The sequence below is a fragment of the Enhydra lutris genome, unplaced genomic scaffold, assembly GCF_002288905.1.
Source record: "Enhydra lutris kenyoni isolate GAN:26980312 unplaced genomic scaffold, ASM228890v2 scaffoldscaffold1, whole genome shotgun sequence".
In the NCBI taxonomy this organism is placed as follows: domain Eukaryota; kingdom Metazoa; phylum Chordata; class Mammalia; order Carnivora; family Mustelidae; genus Enhydra; species Enhydra lutris.
The window spans coordinates 3,516,437-3,533,701 of NW_019154085.1; the positions used below are offsets into that span (position 1 = coordinate 3,516,437).

The 17,265-nt window shown below is 41.0% G+C and overlaps 1 protein-coding gene across 7 annotated transcripts in view; it reads left to right on the forward strand.

Annotated features, from left to right (window-relative positions):
* The window catches only part of LOC111141241 (NGFI-A binding protein 1), a 44,174-nt gene extending 27,530 nt beyond the window's left edge, over positions 1-16,644 (forward strand). For 6 of the 7 annotated variants that reach the window (XM_022493677.1, XM_022493720.1, XM_022493667.1 and 3 more), the window contains 4 exons: positions 8,197-8,286; positions 10,123-10,285; positions 12,226-12,339; positions 14,121-16,644. In XM_022493677.1, coding sequence (XP_022349385.1) covers positions 8,197-8,286; positions 10,123-10,285; positions 12,226-12,339; positions 14,121-14,209 — 456 coding nt within the window. In that variant the 3' untranslated portion in view covers positions 14,210-16,644. The remainder of the gene's footprint in view (positions 1-8,196; positions 8,287-10,122; positions 10,286-12,225; positions 12,340-14,120) is intronic. The other variant, XM_022493687.1, reaches the window with a different exon arrangement.
* The last annotated feature ends 621 nt before the right edge of the window (positions 16,645-17,265 follow it).

The window sequence follows — 17,265 nt, forward strand, 5'->3', positions numbered from 1 at the left end:
AACTTTATCCTAAAGCAGTGGTTCTCAAAGAAGAGAAGAATTTTGTCCAAAAAAGGCCACACTTTTAAAAGTTGTGCTTGTATTTGTAATCAGCGTCACTGTTAGCTCTTGAGTAATGTTTAAGACCAGTTAGCCTCAGATACAATGCCCAAAAAATGGCTGGAATTACCAAAAAGGCCATTAGAAGATAGTCTAACTCGTGATGACATGGTTTTATCCTGTTGTATCCCAAGGTAATGGACAAGAGAGGATCCCTGTAGATACAGTGACTCTGCCACAGAATGGGAAATCGGGTGACTACAGAGACTGCGAAGAAGCATGTGCTGTCAGAGGAGTTAGAGGAAAGAAGGTTCAAAACCTGCCCAGGGGCCAGGAAGGGTAGTCAGCCGCTGGCTAGAAATACTGTCTGCCTCTCTTTCTCACCGTTGGCCCTCCATGTAATCCTGACTCGGGCTCTTCTCGCATTGAAGCCCTGGTTTCCTTTTTTGTCTGTGTTCAGAGATCACTGTTGTACATCTGTGATCATGAATCTCACGGGCTGTTTGAGCTGTCACTGTTTCTCGTTCAGCTGTATTAATGAGTCTTCTGACCTCCTCCTTGGTGGCCCTTATCTGAAATTTAAGCGGTGTTTTTTGTATCCAGCACAGGGTTTTGAGTTTCTTTTTAGTAGCTCAGAGTGTTGGGTTATAGCATTAGACGTGACCTTCTGTTCCTTCAAATACGTCCCACTAGAGCTACTGAACGATGATTCTGTTTGGTTAGTTGACCGTTTTACTAACATTCCCAGAGCTGCTTGAATAGTTCTGGACTTAGAATTAAGATAATCGGTGTTTCCTTCTTCTGGGAATAACAGTTCCAACCCTTCCTAAATAAGACAAGTGACTCATCAGCCCAGACCACTTTAAATGCTGTTATAGGTACTAAATTCTTGATTTTGTTTCCCAGAAATAAAGAGGGACCTGAGCTTTTTATCTGGGACGATAGTTTGCCTATTTTGCTGGCCTGTTTAAATTTTGTTTTTGCTTTGTTTTTTAAAAGCACTTCTGGATCGCAGGGCAACAGTCTCTCTCCCGAGAGTGTGTGTTTTATGCCTAGGTGTACCGACACATGGATCCAGGGTAATCCTTTGCAAAACACACAGGTTTGGCACCAGTCCTTGTCTCTGTTCTCTTACGTACTCTAACTCAGATTCGAGATTCCAGTGCTACTCACTCGATTCCAGAAGCCGACACTGAGGGAGATAGTGTTCTGTGGGCTGTACTCCCTTATGACATTTCATCGAGTATCAGTGCGCTGTTTATACCTGTTTTGTATGCGGCCACCAGTGATGGGAGACACGGTGTGAGCTGGGTTTTAGAAGAAAGGGTTTTCAAAGGTCAGTGTCGGGTGGAGGGGCATTATAGAGGTAGACTAGTGTGGGCAAAGAGGGGGTAAGAGAATACTATGCATGTTTAGAAGAACAGTGAGACCAGTTTGTAGAATTTATGACTGACACCAAGGACTTCATCAGTAAAACTGGAAAGATTTTAGAATTCTTTGAACATACTGTTTCTTATTTCATTTGAATTACTAATTTTCTATTAAAAGAAAATACTACAAAGATAAGCTTAGCACATTATAAATTATAGCAGATTACTAGGCCCAAGTTAATGAGAATTTTTTCTTTCATTTTCATTTTTCTAAAATCCTTGACAATAACCAATTAGCATACATGCTAAATTGCTGGCTTTTTTAATCTCAAAAAGATAATTTTTACAGTGTACAGAAAGAAATGTAATGTCCAGTAGATAAAATAGAAATGATATAAAAAATAGACACGTAAGGGAAGGAAACATTTTCTTGCATGGCAGTGCGTTAGGACACACTCACAAGACTAGCACTTTGTTCAAACTTGGGAAGGTGTTTTTTTGCCAAATGCTGTGATTTCCTGGGCTGTTCATGAAGTGTTGGGTATAGGTTTTAAAATCTTTGTCTGACTTTTTCCTCTTACTGTGTAGTGGGCTGTCCCGCTTTAAGGATAGCTAGCTGTTCCTTGATCGCTCTTGGTTCTGTGGTGGCTGTCTCCTACCACACAGCATCGCAGTGGGTGCTCAGCATAACCCCTTCCTGTAGGGAATGTCGGACATTAAGTAACAGAGATTTTGTACTCTATAATTTGAGAGTAATGAAGTAGACACAGAGGAAAAAGCCTGCTGGCTTAGGAAGGCTGTAGGGGAACCCACCGCCTGGAATGACGCCTCTAGGGAAGGCGCCCCTTCAGCCCTGTGTGTCGGTGGGCGAGGTTTGAGAGTGGCTCTCCAGTCTGGACCGGATGAATGGCTTGTTGACCTGGAATACAGTCCTTTGTGTGGATCCACTTTCAGCTAACTGGAGACAAATTATGTTTGTTGTTTTTTTTTCCATCGGAGACCTCAGATCTAGCTCTGGGATACATGCAGAAAAACTTTTTTATTGACTCTATTAATGCCTGTCCCTGCTAGGCATTTGAAATTCATTATCACAAACCTTCTTGTTTATCTTTATATGGACACTTTAGGATTTCCGTTTATAGCCAAAGAGACACCCAGAGAGTCTCCGTGATTTGCTCAAGCTGCCGCATTTCTCTCTAGTGGCAGAGCCAGGCCTGCAGGCTACCTTCCCACGTGCTGATGAGCATTCACACCGCACCTTCGGTGTGAGAAACACTATTGGCGGTACACCTTTGCTCCCGCTAGTAGGGTACGAAGGCCGAGTGTTTGCGGAAGTGTAGCCTTTAAAAGTGGGCTGTTACCATTTCTGTTTCAAGGAGGCGTGTCCAAGCAATTGTTAAGTTTTGAGTAGGAAATGTAACAATGTAAATTACAAAATATATTTAAATATAAGGCATTGCCATATGACAAGCTGATTATTTGGAATGAGGAGAAGCATGGTGTTGGGAAGATAAACAGTAAATCAAGAAAAATTAGTTTGATTTTGTTCTCTCATAACTATGACAGTATATTTCAGACAGGTTGACAATGAGTTAAAGATGAAACACTACCGCCCGAAGTCCCTGGCACTCGCGTCTTTTAAAAATAATAATTAAAAGTGGATTCAGTGGACAGCCTTTCTTTTTCATTAAGAACATAACGTGTTACATGAACAAATCCTGTCATCCCCTCCCGTGTTTGTAGTAAGTAAGATCTGGAAGACAGAATATGTAAGAGAACCGGCCATGGGAGCTGACTGCAGGGGCTGGTGCCGTTCAGATCTCATCTGTAGCTTTTCTTCGCTCACCGAACTTGCTGGAGGCCAGGCAGAGAGATGGGAGGGGACAGCATTCTTGATCCTGTGTGGGCTAGGAGTGCAAAGCAATCAGAGAGAGCTGGATGAAAGAAATGTAGTTTGTTAATAGAGACCAGAAAGTCAGAGAATTGGACCTTGAAAGACTTAGAGGAAACATCTGCGAGCAGTTCCAGCGGGGTAGGGGTGGGAGAGGGAGGCAGGGGGAGGGAAGAGGGTCAGAACATCCACCTACGAGTTTACTGAGGTTGTTGAAGGCAAGCTGGTCTAATTTGATGTAGACTCTTCCCCCTTTGGATCCGAAAACAAGAAGCATTACAATCTGCTATTCATAGAGAAAGTGTGAGTAAAAGAGGAAAAAAAAAAAAGGAAAATGCATGTGTGAGGCCTAGAACATCTGTGGAAACAAGCCGTTTTGAAGCTAAGCAGCGGCTGTAAAGCAGCCTGTGGTATTCGGGGGCGAGGTTGGGGAGGTGTGGGGGTGGACCCAGCGGCCTGAGAGTCCCGAGGTCACGAACAGCATCCCACCCCGGGTCTTGTTTTCTCCGTGCTCAGCAGTGAGGGAGCCTGTGGTTAGTGGTGGTAACCGTGACAGGAAGGTGACATGAAGACGACCTTGCAGATGAATGGCTCGTAGCGTGGTCCGGCTGCTGCCTGGGGAAAAAAGCTTGAGAGATGTGCCGCAGAAGTCCGGCACCAGACGTCTCGTGAAAGAGACCAGTTTCTGGGGAATGTTCTCTCTCTTCTCTCTAAGCCACGTATTTTGGGTCCCTGCAGACGTAGGTCGGGGAGTGACGGTACTGAGCCTTGTGGTTTGCCCGTAGGGAATAGTCAGAGACGGTTGGAGCGAATCAGAGTGACTCGCACCCAGTCTCTCGAGATTGCTGCTTGCTTGGTAAGGTGTACGTTGCTAACTACATGTCTTTGCCTCTCTCCATCAATGAAGGAGCAGTGTCTGTTTCCCAGAAACGGCCACATGCAGTTTGCAGTCCCCCTTCCAGCTTTGTCGCATTCTCCTGGTTAAGCATTCTGCCAGTGGAGCCACCACGTGTTTGTGTAGCAACGGGCGCTTTTCCGAGAGTTGCCGTTTGCGTTACAGCATTTAACCCCCATGACTCTCCATTGGGTGGATATAGCAGGTGGTGTAATTTCCACTTAAAAATTGGGAACACTGGAAATCATGAGGTTAACTTCCCTGCCTGGGGTCACACATCGAATTCTTAGCACAAGAAGACTAGATCGCTCGCTCTTCTGTAAGGTCCTTTAGAAACAGCGCGGGAGTCCTGGAGGTTCTGGCCTGGGCACGCCCTGCCCAGGCCTTCCTGAAAAGCTCGAACTATACATTGTCTCCCGCACGTTCAGACAGAGCTTTCAGAAACACAGATCAGTTTGTTTCTTCCCCAAGACCTTCAGTGGCTTCTCTTGAATTTAAGATAAAATCGACAATTCTTAACATGGCTTACAAGGTCTCACAGAATTTGGGCCTGCGTGTCCAGTTTCTCTCACCGTTGCCTCTTTCTCAGTGTATTTCCCCTGGTAGCCGTAGTTCTCCAGCTTCTGAGGGATGCCGTCCCATTCTTTCCACCTCTAGGCTTCTATACACGCTGCTCTCTCCCTGGAGAATTCTCTTCTTTCATGTCGCGGCCTAGTGTCATGCCCTCTCAGAAGGCTCCCCGGACGCTGGCCTCCACTCTGCTCTGGATCTCTTCATCCTTTTCTTCCTCTAGACTACTTGTCAGGAGGCAGGAGTCATCGAATCCCCAGCATTGAGTACAGAATTTAGAACCTGTTGGGCAAACAAGAAATTTTTGATGAGTGAATAAACAATTATTTCCAGATTTCTGTTGTTCTTTCCACTAAAACCATTCCCTACCAATATGTTCAATATTTTCTTGCTGGTTTTAGTGTTAAATACCCAAGATATCTTATACTATGTAAGTGATCTCTAAGATGTTTATACTGTGTAAATTTCCCCCAAATTTATCTTAGTTCCCCTGTACCATAGACATGCAGTAAGTCACTTGTAGCCTGCTGTCTGTTTTACTGTGATTACTCTGGGAGCTTGAAAAGGGAACTTAATAAATACCAGTAGCAGACCTTTAATTGGGTGATATCTATGTGCCAAGCACTGTGCTAAGTGTTCTTGATGAGTTTTTGTTCCTTAAAACGGTTCTGCAGTTAGCTGAGTAGACACACAAAGAAGAAACAGTCTGTCCAGTATCGCAGCCAGTCGGTAGTAGGATGGGGTTTTGAATTCCATGTAGATCGCAGAGGTAGGCCGGTTCAGCTGGGAGAATGAGCGCTGTGAGAGCTGTGCCTGCATTTACTGCCGTGCACCTTAAAAATGCCGAACAGGAATAGAGGCTTCGAAGCCACTGTCCGAGCCGTGACATGAGAGGAGCCTGTGGGCATCTGTGCTGGGGATTAAATTAGGTGGACACACGTGAAATGCACAACGCAGTGGGGAACTGGGGGCACGTGGTCGTCACCTGGAAAATGATAGCTTCTCGTTTCCCAGGTCTTCTCCCAGTCTCCCCTGTTGAACTCACTGACCAACCCTGACAGATGAGTGCTCTTCACTTGAAGGAGAGACTGCTAAGAGAAAGCTAGATTTAGGTCTGAATAAGTTCTTAGAGAAAAATTGAATGACGAAGCACGTGTACTTTTCGCTTAGATTTAAATTGCATCCATTTGTATAACGTTCATTCTAGCTCAGTTAACAATTATATGCCATACGTCCCTCTGAGTCCTCGGTCTGGGGGGCCTTGAAAGGTAGCTATTTTCAGTGTTTTAAAAATACTGATTGGGGGCACTTGGGAGGCTTGGTTGGTTGGGTGTCTGCCTTTGGTTGGGGTTGTGATTCCAGGGTCCTGGGATCCCCGAGTTGGGCTCTTTGCTCAGCAGGGGGTCTCTTCCCTCTGCCCCTCCCCCTGCTTGCTTGAGTTCTCTTTCTTTCTCTCTCTCTCTCTCTCAAATAAATGCTGATTGTATGTTGACCCATCATAAAGCTACATGAGACTATCTGGAGATGTCAGATTTATTTGCCCTTGACTCTATTTCATGTCTTTGAATTTAAAAATGGCAAATTACTTAAGAAATGAATTTTGGTAGATGAAATTTTTGAAAACATGAGAGTCACCATGGAGAAATAAGACCCTGATGGGGAAAAAACTTCTGAATCTGTATCCCTTACTTCAGATACAATATTGTGTTATTATTACATCTCTTCTAGGTTATTATAAGAACTTTGGTTTTTAATGATTTATCCTTTGCTACAAATACATAGTTCATGAAACTAGGGGAGAAATATTTTGGAGGTCATGACCATTTCTGTGAGGAATGCTTCAGTAGTTTATAGTAAATTTACTAAAATCACGCTGTTGTCATGTTTGTGGATATAAATTTCATGTAAAGCAGTAAATGAGTAAAAACCACTAAACAACCTGAAAAAAGTAGTAGATGGATTGGCCTTTCATAATAAAAAGTTCAGTGAAAGTCATTTAAGTTGATGTGCTGTGCAGGAGGAGAGCACCTCGAGTAAGCTGTTTCATGGAGGAGTTTAGTGTGTGTTGACACACTTACATGGCAGTGATTATGCGCTAAGTGACCACATCCTCACAACTCACAACAACCCTCACAGAGAGGTGCTCTTACCTGTATTTTTCGTGAAAATATTTAGGAATAATTAGGAAACTAACATTCTGAAAGGTTGAGTTATTTCTCTGGTGTTCCGTAGCTGGTAAGTGGTAGAATTGGAACATGAGTGCAGGCCTTTTTTATTTCTTCTCCTCCTCCTCCTTCTTTGAAGATTGATTTATTTTAGAGAGAGTGTGAGAGCAAGCAGTGGGGTGACAGGGAGAGAGAGAATGAGAGAGACCTGAAGCACATTCCCTACTGAGCAGGGAGCCTGACTTGGGGCTCCATCCCAGGACCCCGAGATCACAACCTGAGCTGAAATCAGAGTCGGCTGCTTACCGAACTGTGCCCCTCAGGAGCCTCCAGTGCGGGTCGTTCTAATTCAAATCCCTGTTTCCTGTCATGTGAGATGCTGAAGGAGAAATGACCACTCGGCATGGAAGAATTCTTCAGAAATTCGGATTGGGGTTATAGGGGAGCACTTTGAAGACCATTCACGTTGTACATAGAACAGAATAAATTCTTGATGGGTTAGAGAGATTTTAGAAACAAAGCAAACAAGTAAAGCTTTAGAAAAACTAGAGGGTAGATTTGAGTATTTGTCAAATCTCTAAAGCAGAATGCCTTTCTGAAGCTTACAGTTATAGAAGAATTTACAAAATAAAAGTGTATACAGCTACAGTGTATAACATTTAAAAAATTTTGAATATCAATACAAAAATATGAATTGGCAAAAATTAAGAAAACAACAAGACCCAGTGCTGGCGAGGAAAACTTAGAGTCTGTTAGCCAGTAAAGGCCTTTGGGGGAAGTAGTGAATGAAAAATGTTCATAAAAATGTCCATCCCTTTGCAGTAATTAGACTAGGAATCTACTGTACTGGGCAACCTAAGCTATGGAAAGGGCTGTTCCTGTGAAAATACTTTTGCAGTGTTTTTCAACCTAAAAATAAGAGTCTAAATGTCCGATGTAAAAATAGTGATTATTACTAGTTGAGCCACTAGGTGAAATGCTATATGAAACGTTACACAGTCATTCCTATTGATGCTCATGAAGTCTGCATTCCAATGTAGATGTGTAATTCTTACTATCTTTTTCGTTTGTATTTTTAGTGAAGTTACAAGTGTAGAAATAAGGTAATTGTACCATAAAAGACTGAAAGGAAGTATTATACATTAAAATCTTAATCATGGTTACTTGGGCAGTAGGATCAAAGTGTTTGGTTGTTGTTGTTCTGTTTTCTGAGTTGTTGGTATTTAATTTACAAATTCTAAAAAGGACTTAATTGTTGACCCATAGGATGGATTTCCAGATTTCCAGGACTCTGTGCAAACGCTTTTCCAGCAGGCCAAAGCGAAGAGCGAAGAGCTTGCTGCCCTTGGTTCACAGGTAACGCAAACCACCAGTAAACGTTTCATAATAATACCTGTAGATTGAAAAACAAACGGGTGCTTCAGCTAGCTTCAGTTTTAAGCCTCTGAGGATTGGATTTATTTCTGGTTGTTTCTGAAAAGTCAACTGATGCACAGCTGTGTCAACAAGAGAGCAGTGACAACATAGTTTGATTGGGTTATGAGCAGAATCTGATACAGTGATATTTACTCTTTGTAGTTTTGTAGGAAGAAACACAGAGTCTCTACCTAGAGGTAGAGGAATTTGATACCAGGAAGAAAGCCATGTTGATTATGGCTGTGTGTTATAGAACTTTGAGATAAAACAGGACTAGTTCTCAAGAAAACATTAATCATCAGCATGGTAGTTATTTTTAAGTCATTTTGATTCATGGATGAGAAAAAATTCTTGCCTTAATATGTATCTTCGGGTGCTTTTGCTATTGTTTCATCATTGTATCCTTAAATTAACTTTTTTAAAAAGTCATCTCTGCAAATGCCACTTTTTAGAAAGGACTATAAGTTTTATTCCTGTTGATCTTCTGCCTGGCAACTGCTCTTGGTCAAAGTCAGTAGTGCCAAGTTTTGTTTTTTTTAATTAAGAGAATGAAGAATACACTTCCTCTTTAGAAATCTTACTGAAATTTTCCCAATTAATTAGTAATAAGTTCAAATGAATTAAAGTTAAAGCTCCTTTTGATCTGGTTTATGTGCATTCAGAAAAATAGTATAAGCTTTTATCCTATTCTGTGAGTTAATATTTTTTATTTATTGATTTTTACTATCGTGAATCAGGATTTTTTTGGAACTAATTCTGTACAGCGGCTTCCTTGTACTACCCTTCTGTATGGCACAGCAGTGAGTCCTATCTGCATTTTGACTATTAACTTCCTTGGCAGAATATCACAAATGTACTGCTTTGAATATCACATATAAGTAATTTAAAGCAGTACGTAAAGAAGGAACTTAAAAAACACATGGCAGAGATAAGTTTCTATTTACTTGTGTATTTTTTTTAAAGATTTTATTTATTTATTTGACAGGAGATCACAAGTAGGCAGAGAGGCAGGCAGAGAAAGGGGGGGGAAAGCAGGCTCCCCGCTGAGCAGAGAGCCCGATGTGGGACTCAATCCCAGGACCCTGAGATCATGTACCTGAGCTGAAGGCAGAGGCTTAACCCGCTGAGCCACCCAGGCGCCCTTTACTTGTGTATTTTAAAGTTGTCTTTTTATGATTGGTTGGGAAATACTGCAGTTTCATTCCATGGTGAAGGGGAGAGTCTCATTGGCACTGATGTTTTTCCTGCATAATTTGCATTGTTTAATTTCGGTGGGAGGGGTGTTTGTCTTGTCCTTCTAGACAGCCATTTTACACCTTTTCTCCCCCAACATGCTGTCATCATAGCAGAGTATGCGTAGTGCCAGATCCTAAGATAAGAATGCCAAGATCTCACCCTGTGTGTTAGAAGCAGTTTCTAGCAGATGTTGCTGTTGCTCTGAGGTTCCTTTTTTAAAAAATATTTTAAAGGACCCAGTACTTCGGGAAACAAAGCTAAGGTTATTTTGCCTTTGAGCTGAAATATGGAATTCTCTTTAAAGGACGAGCAGGAAGGTTTTTCTTTTTCCCCCTCTTGCACAGAATCCAACATTTTATGTTTTAACATGATGATATAGACATCTAAGCATATTTATGGAACGTGTATACCACATGAAGTGTGAACTAATTTAATGAATACTAAATATATTTGCTGGAGTCTGAAATTGGCATCTTTAAAGCATTAAAAAAAAATGTAGACTGTTTTAGTTCCTGATTTTATTTTTGCTTTACTTACTAGCAGCCTGAAAAGGTGATGGCAAAGCAGATGGAGTTCCTTTGCACCCCAGCTGGCTATGAGAGACTGCAGCACGCCGAGCGGAGGCTCCCGGCGGGGCTCTACAGGCAGGCCTCCGAGGAGCACAGCCCGAACGGCGCGGCTTCTGACACCTCGGATGGGCAAGGTGGGTCTTAGATGACCTGCACTCTGCGAGCCGGGGGCTGTGTGCACTGTAGAGAGCAGCAGAAGTCGGCTTGTTTTTAAATCCTGGTATTTTAGAGCGATTATGTTCTTTGTTCCCCATAAAACTTCATCTTCAAATTGTCTCTTTTTCACAAAAGGAAAGGATTCATTCTGCTGATTTAACTAGCAAAAGTTTTGGGCTTGTTTTGTTTGTATGTTTGTTTTTTTTACCTTATTATCCCTAAACTAGCTGACCCGTGCAGTTGACCCGTATTTTGTACGGGGTGAATGGGAATGGGACATGTAAACAGTAAAGATCCTTTTCCCCAAAGAACCCGATGCCATGGGAGACATTTATCAGTTTTTAAAAGCTCACAGCTTCATATTTTCTTGGACTTCAAAAACAAATTCGTCTATGAAATTTATAACATCTGGTTTCTAAGAGGATATGGTAACTGCTTCTCAAGCACTGGGACAGGAGTACGGAGATGTGTAGAGGTAGTAGAAGAATGGAGAGACTTCAAGTTTTGTGTTCTTCAGGCTTTAGATTGGCCACGGTCTCTATGAAACTATTTGGTGTGGTGCGTTAGCAATGGTTCTCTTAAACTCCTAAGTTTAGAGAGCTGTGATTTATGAATATTTTTATCAATTTGAAATTTTTTTTTCATTTTTGTTGCATGGACACACGAAGGAAATCTCACGTTGTTGTCGTGCACTCATAGTATCTTCTGGCGTGCCAGACGCGCTTCTGGGCACCATGGGTGCATCGGTGGTGTTAAGTCCCTGCTGGCTCGCAGCTCACTCTCCAGTGGAGGCAGATGTACAGCACATGACACAGAGATTCAGATAGTGATGTGTGTTTGAAGAAAAACAGTAATTTTGTAGGACCTTCTTGTTTTACATATTGCTATACTTTTCTAGTGAGTGGCTACCATTGTCAAAAAAAAAAAAAATAGATTTCTAAGTGAGAATATTATCTTAACAAGCATTCTCCGCCTGGAGAGTAAAATATGTCAGCAGACCAGAGTGCTGGAGGAGAAGAGTATTCTTCCTTTTAAAAGATGTTACAGAAACTGCTGAGTTGAGGTCTTGTTTAACCTCTCCAATCATCCTTGACAGTTAAGACTTAAGAGTTTAAGAAGCAAAAGCAAAATTAGTGAGAGACCGAATGACCGTAATTGGTGGAGCCAGGATAATGACACGTGGGGTGGCACTCTGCTAAGCTTGTGGGTCTAGGTGTATGACAGAAGGTGATGTGGCTTTTACGCATTTTTACCTTGTCTGTGCTACTTCTGTCTTCTTGGGTTTGCCACGGGTTCCGCTGTTCAGTAATGGGCAGTTGTGGAGCCATCTCTGTTTCTCTAGCACTTGTTACATTATGTGTTAATGACACGTCTTGGTAAACTGTGCGCTGGTGAGAAAATGCCTTACAGAGGGGACGTACTCTATGCCAGAGCTGGAGTGCTTACTGGAAATCTCAGTCTTTTGTTTGGTTCATGTTTTACTCTGAAAAACGTCCTGGCAGAGTTGTACACCTTGCAACTAGCGTGAGTCGCCATTTCCTTCCTAAACTGTTATTTAAAATATTTCTCAGCTATTATTTAAATTCTTTAGTGCCTATTGGCTTTCCTTATTCCTTTCCTAAGTAGTGTTCAGGGAATTCATGAAAATGTATTTTTGGGGCACCTGGGTGGCTCAGTCATTAAGCGTCTGCTTTTGGCCCAGGTCATGATCCCAGGGTCCTGGGATCGAGCCCCGCGTCAGGCTCCCTGCTTGGCGGGAAGGCTGCTTCTCCCTCTCCCACTCCCCCTGCTTGTGTTCTCTCTCTTGCTGTGTCTCTTTCTGTCAAATAAATAAAATCTTCCAAAAAAATATATTTTTAAGAAAAACCATAGTATGTTTTTAATATTATTCATACTTTTTTTTTTCCTTTTCCTTTAGGAGAAAGACCTTTGAATCTCCGAATGCCTAATTTACAGAACAGACAACCCCATCATTTTGTGGTGGAGGGAGAGCTGAGTAGACTTTACTCCAGTGCGGCAAAGTCCCAATCAGGTAAGCATATGGGATGTGATTAGAGAGAGTGACACTCGAATAAGACATTGTTAAATTCTGTTTTCCTACCTTCCACTATTTCCACTCCTCTCCCCCATTCCCAGCCAATAAAAAGGTTCATTACTGTTACCAGTTTTTCTCCCTTTGGAAATAATAGATTGCCATAATAATGGCCACTTATTTTTAGAACATGGTATTCCAAAGAATTGACAGGGAAAAACTCATGAAGGATGATACTATTTTGATTAACTGTTATACAGAATTTTAAACCTGATAATACCTGGCTGATTTGAGTTATGTAATTGCCTTTTTCCAGCCTTTCATACTGTGAAATCAATGGATTGCATGTTTACTTGCAAACTAAGGAAACCTTGTAAACCAAAATCTAAACTTTCCTTGCAGGTGCATTTCGGGGATGGTATTTATAGTTTAGAATTAAACTGAACTCCATCACAGGATAAGCTGTTCCGTATTATAGTTAGGTGCTTGACTCTTTTCCCCACGAAAAAGTGAGTTAGACAAAGTATTAGAGAGTAGCCTTGTTTGAAAGTATCTGGTACCCTACCATCTTGGAGGTAAAGTAGCGTCAGGAGTCCCTTGAATGCTGTTGCTTCATCTGTGAAACAGACATCGTTTCTGCTGCGTAGAGTAGGTGAGAATATTAAACAAGGTAGCACGTACGAATCGCCTCGCTGATAGGAATCCTGTAAATGGTAGCTACTATTTCTAGACTCTTGCTAATTTTAAAATCTACTTTTGCATAGAGAGAGCAAATTCATAAATTGAGCTGCCTAATTTCAGTTGAGCTGTTAGTTTTGGTTACACGTCTAGAATCCTTTTCAAAGGGTGCGTGTGTGTGTACACGCGTGTGTGGATATGTATCTTCCAGCATTAGTCCTTCGCATAGATACTACATTTTCTTGTCGTTTGTAGTGTCCTCATGAGGTTGAAGTAACTACACACGCATAACTCCAAGGAACGGGTCCTTACGGGAGTGGCCTTCATTCTTTGATCTTGTTTCTCCCACCCTCCTGTTTTGTGGCCAGAACTTTTCATAAGGTTCCATGTTTAAATATGGAAGATGTTTTCTGTCTCTTTTTCACTGATAGTAATTAACTATTTTACTAGTAACTTTTTTTGTAGATGCATGACCAGTTTTTTTTTACATGTTTTTTTAATGTTGAACTAACCATCAAAGAAAAATATGGTCTGTATGCATTTTTGTGCCTTTTATGACTTAACTCTCATGCCACCCTATATAGATAACTATCCCCATTTTATAGAAGAAGAAAGATACTAAGGTCTAGAGAGGTATGTGAGTTGCCTGGAGATGTACACAGCTAGTAACTGGCAGAGATGGAATTTAAATCCAGAATCCAAGCTCTTTTTTTTTGTCGGGGGGAGGGGGATTTTATTTATTTATTTGACAGAGAGAGACACAACGAGATAGGGAACACAAACAGGGGGAGTAGGAAAGGGAGAGGGAGAAACAGGCTTCCCGTTGACCAGAAAGCCCGATATGGGGCTCGACCCCAAGACCCTGGGATCATGACCTGAGCCAAAGGCATCAGCTTAACAACTGAGCCACCCAGGCGCCCCCAGAATCCAAGCTTTTAATTGCAACTCTATAAATATAAAATTTCTGTATGGAATTGCAGAATTATGAATAGTTGAAACTGTTTGCTGTGGAGATTGGGGGTTGGTTTCATAAATTGGAATTTGTTTTTTATGATCCATGGATTTAAAGTATCAACACACTTTGTGTTTCCATTTTTATGCAGAGAGTCTTGGGATTTTAAAAGACTACCCTCACTCAGCTTTCACGTTAGAAAAGAAAGTCATCAAAACAGAGCCTGAAGATTCAAGATAGCTGTGATTCTCCCACTGTTCTCTGGAAATGGCAGTTGAAGGATAATGCTCCGTCATAGAACACGCCTTAATAACCAGCGTTGCCTCATTCACTCAAACAGACTTCATAGCCAAAGCATAAGGACTGATTCGGAGTCTGCGGAAACCAGGAAGGGAACACGGCAGCCACAAAGGAGAAAATTGAGAGAATGTTGCAGTCTGTAACAGAAATACTGATCCATTCACATTCCTGTGTAAGTCGTTTTATGTGGAAAAGCTTACAAATTAATATTGTAAGCATTCATTATTTAAGAATGTACAATGTATTTGTGTAATTTATAGAAGTAAAATCTAGATGTGGAGACATGTTTGGTCCAGTAAATGTGGATACAGTTTATTTTACTTGAAATTTCACTATTTTAAGTGTGTTTAGCATAAATATTATTATAGGTTAGAGTTTAGAATCTTTGCAGTCATAAAGAAAGTTTAAGCGATGTAGTTATTGACAAGGTTGCAATGGTTTTGGAAAAATGGAAAGCAAATGCTTAATTCAAACCAAGGAAAATATTGTGGATTTAATATTTGATAAAACCAACTTTGTTTAACAGGAAATGTGTCACTTTTGGAAGTAAAATGTCACTTTTGCTGGCTCAGACCCACTTACGCAATTAATAAATACTAAAGTAAAGTTTAAAAGATGAACAAGAGAGTAGAAAATCTCTCTTACGTAGTTGATTCGAATTGTAGTATATCATTCTCTCATCATAAAAATAGGAAGCTGGTCCTTGGACAGAGAACTTGAAATAAGTGAACTGATGTGTAAAAGCCGTGACTTAAACATTGTTGTTGACGAATGTGTTGAATAGATTAAGTCTTAGTAAGTTAACCCCAAATGTGATAAGGATGGTGACTGTCAGAAAGGCTATAATATAAAATAGAGTCAGCACCAGTGTATGTTTAGCAGTTCTTGATGTCCTCGATGGAGTCAGAGAAAGTAGGCGTCTCGCCCTTGGGGAATGTCTTCCCACCCAGACCGTCCCAAGTGTGGACAATTGTTACATCCACATTTGCAGGCATAATTCTGTGGAGGTTTAGTTGACACCTGGATTCATTATTTATTTTACAGTTTTGTGTACCTTTCATATTTGCATAGGCAGTTTTTCTTTAAATTCATTTTAGCTTGAAAGTCTCTTCAATTCCCCTATTTAATAAGTGGGCTGTGTGCATATTTAGGGGGGTGCTTCAATGTTGATAATGTCCTTGCATACTTACGAGAAGTTCACATTGGAACCCATAGTTTAAAAAAAAAATACCATTTCTACCAATTTACATTTTTTCTGTTGGTTTAAGAGAAGACATTTGACAGCTTTACCTACTTCCTCCAGATTCATCTAAACCCAGATATTGATGAGAACAGCATCCTGAGTTGGGATACATACTACATATGTAGTGTTTTTTGTTTGTTTTTAGTTCTGCTCTAAGTCCTAACTGTGTACAAAATACTAAGTCATAATCCGTTATACTGGAGCTCATCGGCCACACATTAGATGAAATGTCTGGACTGTAGTCTCTGATCACTGTCACATGTATAATTGCTTTTTCATTCTGATTTGTAGAATAGCTTTATAGTAGAAACACCAGTAAACAACTTTTATACTGTTGAAAGGCTCTTTTCCCCTAAGTGTTTTAATTGTACCATAGTGTTTTGCCCACTGAAGAAGCTTTTTATGGACCTTGCAACTTTGTTGCTAGCTTGAGATTGATTATTGTGGTTGTTTTGTTCACTGTGTATAGAAATAGTTTGAGTACGATCTAAATAGATTGTTCAGTTTTTAATATTAGCCATAGAACTGGTTAGTATCTCAGTAGTTTCATGAAACGTTTCCTGTATTCTAATCTATTTTGAGAAATTTTGTGGGTTTTTTTTTAATTGTGTCTTACAGTTCAAGTTTGTAGATTTTAATAAGCAACAATTTTTAAAGATGCAGTGACCTTCCCGTTAATACTTACCTGTCTTTCATGGCCCCACAAACTGCATCTTTAAATCCATAAGTAAGTTTCCTTAAGTATCACACTTTCCTAGTCTTTCAAGCTTAATGATAAGGGGGAAGCACAAGAAAAATTTCAGTAGAATACAGTTTTTATTTTGTAAACACTAATGTATTAAATTTGCTATATACATTGAAGCAAATAATATATATTTTTATTTGAATTGTATATATGAATTGGATGTTATAACTAGTTGATTTTTTCATTGTGTTCGAGGTATTTTCACTGAACAAGGTCAATTGGTTACCTCAGTATTATAGCCGATATAGTCCAAGGGACCGTTTCTCCCCAAGTCTGCGTTGTACTTGATCACGTGACGTCTGCGTTCCTGTGACTCTTACATCTGTTGGTGAGGTGGGACGAGTGCACTTGCTTCCTGTGGCAATAAAGATTTCTGTGCCTCACACACGTATGTGTATATAGCTTCCTGCAAAGCACTTTACACAGTAGGAGATGTGAGCCTCGCCTGCCTCCCCTCTCCGAGTATTTGGTCTGGGCTCAGGTGTGAGGGGCCGGGCCAGGACTTACGTCTTACGTCAAGACAAAGTATTATTACCAGCGACCTTCGTTTCTAGAACGTTTTTGGGCACACAGGTGCTCAGGTGACTGGTCTGTCGAGGAATGGGTTTGGTTGATGTTGTTCTCAGTTACGAGAGGTTTACAGAGACACTGTAAAAGCTATCTATCCTATCTAACCAACTAAATTAACAAAAGGAACACTAGCATTTAACATATTTAATATATTAATATTTGTAAAGTGCTAATGTGATGTGGCCTCGGTATTATAGCTAATTATGATACTGAGCTAACCTATGGTAGAGAATGAGCAGAAGCTTTGCGAGGAAGGTTTTTTTTGCTTTGTTTTCTGGAGAGTGAGATTGAGAGAGAGCAGGGCGAGTGGTGGTGAGGGAGGCGCAGAGAGAGGGAGAGAGCATTTTAAGCAGGCCTCACGGCCAGGGCAGAACCCGACTCGGGGCTTGATCTCCTGACCCTGAGATCACGACCTGAGCTGAAATCAAAAGTTGGGTG